This window comes from Motacilla alba, chromosome 1A, assembly GCF_015832195.1.
Source record: "Motacilla alba alba isolate MOTALB_02 chromosome 1A, Motacilla_alba_V1.0_pri, whole genome shotgun sequence".
NCBI classification, from domain to species: Eukaryota; Metazoa; Chordata; class Aves; order Passeriformes; family Motacillidae; genus Motacilla; species Motacilla alba.
The window spans coordinates 6,698,060-6,706,820 of record NC_052031.1 but is presented as its reverse complement, the minus strand read 5'-3'; the positions used below and the strand labels follow the sequence as shown (position 1 = coordinate 6,706,820).

Below are 8,761 nucleotides of genomic sequence, written 5' to 3'. Positions count from 1 at the left end.
TTCAACACCATTTCCATTGACAGCTTTAGGAAAAATCCAAAGGACAAATCATCCTTTTTATTCTTTTCCCTATGGAGTGAACTGGGGAGAAAGAAAATCTTATTATTCTCCTTTGGGACATAAAGGAACATCATTGCATAAAACACAACAGGGCAGTGGAGCAGCCACAGAAATTATTCACTCCCTTTCTTGCATGTGGGTGGAGACTCATGCACTCAAAATCATCAGACTTCACATCAGGCTGATTTAATTGGATTTATTGGAGGAAAACAATTAGTCATCCCTTTAAATTGTCATTATGATAGAAATCTCGATATGTATACATGATTGTCAAGGCAGAGAACCACTTGCGATGTAGCCCCGTTAACAATTTGCAGAACTGCAAACTCATTACAGATAAAACTTTTGCAATGCCTTAATACATGCATGGAGTAAATACACATTCTCCCTTCTTTTTGGACATGGATGCTGTTATGAACTTGTTATCAATCACAAGACCTGCAATATTAGGCACACTGACATTCCTTGATTAAGATTAAAGCCTTTGTAGAAAACATGCTTGCATTTTCATTAGAAGTCAACTGAGGGATGTTTTGCAGTTGGGGATATTTGGGGAGTCACTATTCTGGGCAGACTAGGCTCTTTTTTCCCACTGTTTTCTGGCTCAAATACAATATCCATCTAAAAAAGGCCCAAAAGGGCCAAAATATTGTTTCTCAACTAGAGGTCAATGTACACCAGGTCACTGATGTTGTGTTGACCAAAACATGAGTCGCATCAACGGAGCCGCAACCTTCCACACTCTTCACTTTGGGGGTCATGCTTGATCTAATAAGACTCAGCATGTGTGATGCCATGTGTGAGGCTCAGGGGATGCAAGACGAGAGATGGAAAAGCTCAGAGCTGCTCTGAGCAACCCCCTGGGAGCTCCCACCCACCAGGAACCACAGCAAACAGCAAACCTCCTCATGGAGCCTCACACCAGGTGCTGAGCACGGCCATCTGAACTCAGGCTGGTTTACAACTGTAATTGAGGGTTTGTTGTGCTGCCACACAGTGATTTGGCAATGGCACAGCCCTGGCTGAGCACCAGCCTTGAAGGGAGGCTCAAGACTTCTCAGTGTTTTTGGCCATCATGGAGAATAATTTCCAAGGACTATGCCACCAGCATGGTGCTTGCTCCCCAGGCCTGCTGTTTGGCATGCCCCTGCCAGGAACGCAGAGTAATTCCCAGTCCTTTCAGATGACTCTGCTTTGAGTGATGGGAACTCAGGGATTTTCCACACAGCAGCCACTCAGGAGCTGGGACCAAAGCCCTGGTGATGCCCGCAAGAGGTTTGGGCTGGAGCAACCCTGTACCCTGCCATGGAAAGACCAGCACAGATGAAAATGGGTCAATGACTAAGGGAAGAGAAGGCAAGGGCATGGTTTCCATGTGGAGGAAGGAAAGATACCACACCAAAGTCTTCCATGGATAAATGGTATTCCTTGGAGGTTCAGGGATAAAGTGGTAGTAGTTAGGTGGTGATGCTTTGGAAAGGATGAGATGGTTTAGCTCAGCTCTCTGCCCTATTTTGTGCAGGCAAAGAATCACAGCATCTTGGTCCCCAAAATGCAGTTCATTCTGCAACAGGTGAGAAAGAACTATCTTGCAGGAAGAGGAAAATGCTAAGAATTGAGTGAACCAATCTGAATTTTCACTAGGAAAAACTAACCAAAAGGAAAAAAGAAAAAAACAAAGAGACACACCAACATGTTTCTTGGCAGCTCTGAGAGTTAGTGACCCAGGGAAGGAATTTTTTATGCAGATCAAATTTGTAAGTGCTGTATTAAAAAAGGGATTCTCACCTCCCCAGCTCCCTGCTTCGACATCTGTGTATGTGACTGCTGCCTAATTTTAAGCTGCTCTGGATGGTGACTCTTCCTGTACATGCTGCACAGCACTCAACAGAAAGACAAAATACATTACCAGGCTTTGCAGTATATCTTGTTTACAAAACATCAGCTTTTGCATTTACTTAAACTTAACAATGGATTTCGAGTTACAGATACATTGAGTCATTTAAAAGCAATACATGGAAGTAACTCCCTCAGAGAGAAGGTGGGGTTGAACGTGGATAAAGAAAAGGCTCAGGAAGTACAGAAACAGTGAAGAGCAGTTTAATACATGCAGTGCAGTATCATGCATTTATTGGACAGTTGATGCCATCATTAGTTCAGCAGTGTTTTTTTCACAACGCTTGCGAGCACACATGCCCTGATTCCACTCTGGAGGATGAAAAACTGTAAGAGCCATTCGACTGACCTTAGCATTTATGAAGAGGAGGGGAAAAAAAAAGCTACCTGGACAGATAAGTGGCACTATTTGTGGTGGGGAAGGGGGTCTTGAAATCCAGAGTCCAGGCTAAAGAGCCTCCATCCTCTGCTACAGACACTATTTACACAGCTTTGACCCAACCACGCAAAGTCAGACCAAAAAACCTGGACCAGCTCCTGATGACCCACTGAAGGGATCTGTGATCCCTGGGGCCACAATGTGCACACACAAAAACACACGTGTGTCACAGAGAGCAGAGCACCCCACAGACAGGCTGGGGAGGCAGGACCCTGCTGCAGGGATGTGAGGGAAAACAAAAGGGATTGGGTAAAACTTGCTGCTGGGTGTGAAATATGGGATGACTGGCTTACCAGGGGAAATAAGAGTTCATGCAGTGTTTGTGAGCAGGTTGCTGTTCCCTCACTCAGCCATTGCTGACAGTTATTTGCCAACTAATCCTCCACTCTTGGTCTTGATGCTGTTTTCCTTTGATCCCATAGTCTCCATGTGTGTTTCTGCTTTTTGCTTGAATGAGTGTTGGAGTTTCTGGAGCAAACAAGCACAATAAGGAAGGCAAAACTTCCTTCCCATTAATAATTTTTGGGATGCATTCACCCCCCAATTCAGACAGGTAAATATTCATGGCAGCAAGAACAGCAATAATTGCATCAAATGAGAATTTCCATATGCTGAATGGAAGCTACTTCTGTACCTTGGGGCTCAGCCTAGAAACTTATTTTGCCAGTAGATGAATCCCCTGATTCTTTGGAAAGAGCAAAAGGAACAGGCCAGAGCCTGCATGATCTTGCTGGCAAAGTCAGTCTGGTGTTTTTATCTGGTGCTCATTCAGTGCTGCTCAGGGCTGGAGCTGTTATCACAGGAGGAAGTAATAGCACAGGTTTCCCTAGAGCTGATCTTGTTAATGCCAAGTTCACATCAAAGGGCAATATTCTCTCTGCTTGCCAATGGCTGAAAGCTATCTGGCTTTCTCTGGAGGTTTGCTTCCCTAAAAATAGGAAGGGGACAACCTTGGGGCCAGCTGCAACTGCATTTCATGGGCACCCTGGAGGCCCATGTTCTGGTTTGCAGAGGGTTTGGGGAGAAAAGCCTGAGATCAGGGGTTATGCTGGCCCTGGGACAGAAAAAAATCTTAGGACAAGACCTTAATTTCATCAGAACCAGGCAGGGACCCAAAATAACTGATAATTTTAAAAAATACTGTCAATAGCCATGGAGGTATGCAGGACACATGCACAGCAGAAACCCCTATTCATTGCCTACAGCAGAACTAAATGGAGATGTCTACCAGTGGGATCACACCCCTTTTTGTGGTTTGATTCATGTCAGGAATGAACCAAATTTCTTGGTTTTATTTCAGCACCACAACCATAACACACACACACACACAGGGCATAGGTAAAATCCTACTCTTTTTTTTTTTTCTTTTTTTTTTTTTTTGTACCCACTACTCTAACGGCACCTGTACAACAGCAACCAGGACAGAGGTGACAGCAGCAGCAGCAGAGTGAGTGACACAGTCTCAGGAAAGCAACACTGCCAGGTTTTCCCCACACTCCTACTTCCCCACCAGCCGTGTCGCGGGGCCAGTATCCATTGTGTGCTGCAGAGGGGGTGATCCAGCAGAGAGTTAGGACGCACTGGGAATGAAGTCACATGCAAAATCATCAGCAGAAGCCCTTGCCACTGCAATACTGACTTTCAGCTCGCAGAGTTCACGGGCAGCCTGTCCTCACAACTTCTTCTGCAGGCTAAGGGGCCAGCTGGAGCTTTTCTGGATTTTTTTTGTTTGTTTGTTTTGTTTTCCCAGCAAGAGCACTGCTGTTGGCATCAGAGATGGCCTCTGTGACTCTGGAGGTAAAAATCAACAATCAAAGCTGCAAGCAAAGAAAAAGAAGGGGAAGGAGCTGAGGAAAACAAGTTACAAAGGAAAAACCCATTGGTACCAATAAAGTAAAGCAGAAAAGGGTAACAGAGTCCAGGCTGAAGTCCTCATGCAAGCAGCAAATCACAGATTGTTTAGCAGGACAGTTCATTGGAAAAGAGCCCAGAGTGACTTTTCTACCTAGTCCTTCATGGCAAGGCCAGCTGGGGATTTGTTTTGAAGCTTCTACTGTGGGGCTATTTAGCCTTTCCCCTTTCCCTACATTATTTTCTCTACCTTTGCATTCTCCTGTGAGAGTGGCTGAGCAGAAGCAGGCTGGGACAGGGGAAGGACATGCAAAAGCACTGGAACATCCCTGATAAGCAAGGCTGGAGTGTTTGCCCTATCAGGCTGTGCTGCCAAGGGGCAAATGTCTCCAGCCCACCCCCACAGATGTGGGCTGGGTGCTGCCAAGTCCCCCAGGTAACAGATTTACCCAGACTTAGACTGAGAAATTTTAACCACGTGATGCTTCAGGAGAGATCTCTAAGCATTTGGTGAACCTGGGTCAGGTCTCCAGCTGTGTTTCACTGATTCCAAAGAAGAGCTCCCCACCACCAAAAGTGTAGCAGAAAGAAACAATTTTGCTCATAAGTGCTTCTGTTTCTTATCTTATGATCCCAGCAGTTGATAGCAAGCCAAGAGAGTGATGATAAATTACACAACCAAGGCAGAATATTACTTGCAGAAACAAAACCAAATCACACTAATTCCAACAATGGAAGGAAAGAAGACCCCTCCCAACAAAAAAAACCCACAGAAAGCACCCAGCAAGGAGGGGCAGCCAGGGATGGGAACCCCCCAGTCTGCAGGACAGCATGTCTGCCTTTGCTCCTGTCACTGCTCTTTGTTTTGGACATGGAAATCCACTTGCTTTTCTTTTTTCTGCAAGATTCATTTGGATGCTGTATTTTGATCAGTGGCCACAGCAACTGCTGAGGTCGAGTTCAAACCAGACCTCAGGTTTCAGAAGAGGAGGCACAGAGGGAACATTTGAGCCCTAACCTTTAAAACTGCTCTACAGAGACAAAACAATTCCCTAACTAAATCCTGCTTTTGGTTGCATGTGTGTAAATGTGGGGAACTCCACTGATGCCAGACTGGGAGACTGTCTATTTATGGCCTGCAACTGGAGCAGAATAGGGCCAGCCTTGCTTATGAAGTCATGGAGGTTCAAAATACCTTGAATTTCTTGGGGTTGGAGTCTCTCAAAACGAAAACTTCCTTACTCAGGCTGGTAAAATAAAGTGGCCTTAGACTGAGTTTAAATTGTATTCTACTTGTGTTTCCATGCTTTTGCAGCAAGACATAAAGAGCTCAGATGTAAATGATAATAAAAAGTGTGTGGTGGCAGTGGCCATGGTATGGGGACAGGAGTGTGACTTGCAGCAAGGAGATCCCCTGACCTTCAGTCTGCCCAAATCCTGGTCAGAAGTCTTCACTGTGGAAATTATGTGGAGTCTTGCTATAAGCCCCCAACAGTTCAGTATCTGCTCTCTTTCCCAAATTGAGAAATTGAAGTTGCAGCCTTTCCTGTGTGAGCTCCCATGCCAGCTGCAGCACGGTGGGGTGCACAGGGTGCCCCTGGGGCTCGCTCAGGTGTGCCACAGCCCTCCGAAAACAGGGAGCAACTTAACACAGGGGAAACTAGAGAAAATTGGTGCAACAGCTCCAAGTGCCACCAAAGGAGTGGCTATTTCAAACAGTCAGTGCTCACTGCCACCTATTTTCCAGCATTTTTTTCCCCCAAGGTATTTTTTTAGTATAATGGATGAAATTCTGGCTCTGCCGTGTGAAGGCAACCAACCAAAGCTGGAGCAGGACACAGAAGTCTCAATGAAAAAAACCTCTCTTATGGCTTTTCCCAGCACAAGCACTATTGCCTGACACATTCAGCTCCGTCTGTGACTGGCTTTCACAATTTCCTGTGCAGGATAAGTGAGGCAAGTGTGGTGACAGAGCACGCTGCAGGGAATTGTGCCTCTGGCAGGGATAGACCTGTCTGGGATGTGAGGGGCTCAGAGTGCCCAGTGAAGGGCATCTGCCTCTGCCACCTGCCTCCCCTCTCACCTCCTCAAAGCAAAATCAGATGGGAATTTCATTGAGGTAACCTGGAGTCCTTTAGCAAATTGGGCAAATTTGCTCCCCTCTGTTTCAAGCTGCTTTGATGCACAGCAGCACAGCAGTTGTGGAGGCTGTTCCTGAAAGATGCACCAGCACAAAGAGCCTGGGAAGTGCATGCACTCAGTAATTAAAAATGGGTAGATTGGGCTTGCTTTCGTATATGAGCTCCTGGGGAGGAGGGAGAGCCAGTGGCACCACTGCTGCCAGCTGTGCCTGCGCCTTTCAGCGAGGTCCTTCTTCCCCAGCTCAGCACTCTGTGTCATCCTGATCATGATGGAGCTACACTACACCAGATCCTGCACTTTGCACCTAAGAACCTGCCAGTGCTTTACAGAGGGCTTCAAGCACCCCTCCTCTCCTCTCCCCACTTTTGGCTGCTCTGGGAGGCGCTGAGCATCAGCAATGCCTGGCAAAGCCCCAAGGAGCCCTTGGGCTGGATGCACCCCATGCCAGAGGCCACACTGCAGAGAGGCTGGTGAATTAAATGTCTTGCTTGAGGGCAGCACAGCAAATCAGTGGCAGGGGATGATTATTCCCACCCCCGTACCTTCCTTTTCTCTCCCTCTGCTCACAATACACAGCGATGGGAGCTGCAGGGTGAGACCGTGCTCTGTCATTTCCCTTGCACAGCTCTGGTCAGCTCCTGCCTGGCTCCGTGTACCTGCCTCTCCTCTGATCCCCAGCACCACAGGAATGAGGCCAAGGATGAGCTGACTCCCAGCTGGCGGCAATTTAATTCTCCCCATGGCTTTCAAGGAGGAGGATGTGGGGGAAAACAGCCGTTTGTTAATCTGAGCAGTAACAGCTCTGCTAAAGCCAGACAGATTTGCAGTCCTATTTGAGGAGCAAGAAATGGCATGCCATTGAAATCCTCCCATGTTGCAAAGTTAATGCCAATTCCTACCTACAGAAATAGCCTATCCCCCAGCAAACTGGAAGAGGGACATTACTTGAAGTAATTTTTAAAAGAAAAAAATATGCTCAGGAAAGTATTTCTATTTAAATAATCCAGTTGAGATGTTTGTAGTTAATTGAAAAAAAATACAACATATACTGTTACCTACACTGAGAAAAGAGTAAATCACTGGGGGAAAGAATGAGTGTTCATTAGTTAGAACATTGCTAGACTCACATACATATATATATTTATATATATATGTATATATATGTATATATATGTACAGCACCAGAGACTGTTAGATTCCGTTCCTCCTGGAGTCATTGCAGTTTGTGATAAATGAAACATTTCAGAATTGCAGTATAAAATATGGCCATAAAAAAATCTTCTTTCTTCTAGTCCTTGGCCGAGCAGGGTGGGCTCTGGGGCCGCCTGCCAGCCCCGCCCGCTGCTGCCGCCCCGGCGCTCACTTGCTGCCCGTGTGCACCGTGGTCACTGTGGTGGCTCTGGGTCTCCGGTCCCCTCCTACCGCAGAAACGCCTGAAGAAGCAGATGAAACAAAACTACAGAGAGTGGATGGAGACATACCTAAAAGGAAAGCCAGAAAGACAGTTAGAAATGTCATTTTTGGGGGTGGGGACTTGGGCAAAGCTGAGTTTGTTTCATGGCGCGCTACGGAGCGGAGAGGATTGCAGCTGGAGAAGGGGCTGCTGCTCTTCCTGCCGTGGTGGGTTGGCTGGGTGCCTCCACAGGGCATCTTCTGCCCATGGTCATTCACCTACTGCCACCAGCAGCAGTGCACACCGTCTCACAGGGACTCAAGGCCCAGTTTCAGTTCTGCCACACCGATGTCACGGTTCCAGGGCTGAAGACAAAGAGTTGTGGGGTTCAAAAATCCCTCCAGCATTGTACTTGCTGAGAATAATTTCCTCTTGGGCACATTAAAGACGATTAAAGATCTCACCAAGGCCATCTAGCTAAACGAACAGACTGTGCACCTGGGCTAAGCACAGTTCCCTGGGCATCCTGGGAAGCTGCTGATAAAGAAGTACAGTGGGTCAAATTCGTTGCTGAGTTCCAGTAAATCTAGAGGGAATGTAAATTTGTGTGACTTGGACATCACTCTAGTGACAGGTCACATTGCTCCAGGCTTTGCTGGGATGTCTCCAGGACTTCCAGCTGAGACGTAGGTTGACGTGAGGTTGAGTATCTCTTGAGTACCAGGATTCTGGTGCAACGAAAGCTGTTAGGTGGGGACCTGGCACAGTCACCTTGTTCTGATAAGATGCAGGCTCAGAGTGATTAGAAATACAGTTCATTTTTCCAGACTGGTGAATATGGGATGGATGAAGCCTATATTAATATATTCTTGGCCTGAAGTTTGACCTGGCCTTTTGACTCTTCAGGATCTTTTTGATACTTGCTGGGACTTTTAACTACTTTTCTATGTTTCAAGGTGGCATTTCAATCTCAAGGATGA

The 8,761-nt window shown here is 46.6% G+C and overlaps 1 protein-coding gene across 3 annotated transcripts in view; it reads right to left on the bottom strand.

Moving 5' to 3' along the window:
• Window positions 1-241: 241 nt before the first annotated feature.
• CAMK1D (calcium/calmodulin dependent protein kinase ID) overlaps window positions 242-8,761 on the bottom strand; it is a 210,869-nt gene continuing 202,349 nt past the window's right edge. Inside the window, exon 11 of one of the 3 annotated variants that reach the window (XM_038155600.1) lies at window positions 242-7,869. In XM_038155600.1, the coding sequence (XP_038011528.1) occupies window positions 7,748-7,869 (122 nt within the window). In that variant the 3' untranslated portion in view covers window positions 242-7,747. The remainder of the gene's footprint in view (window positions 7,870-8,761) is intronic. The other 2 variants (XM_038155601.1, XM_038155603.1) reach the window with 2 other exon arrangements.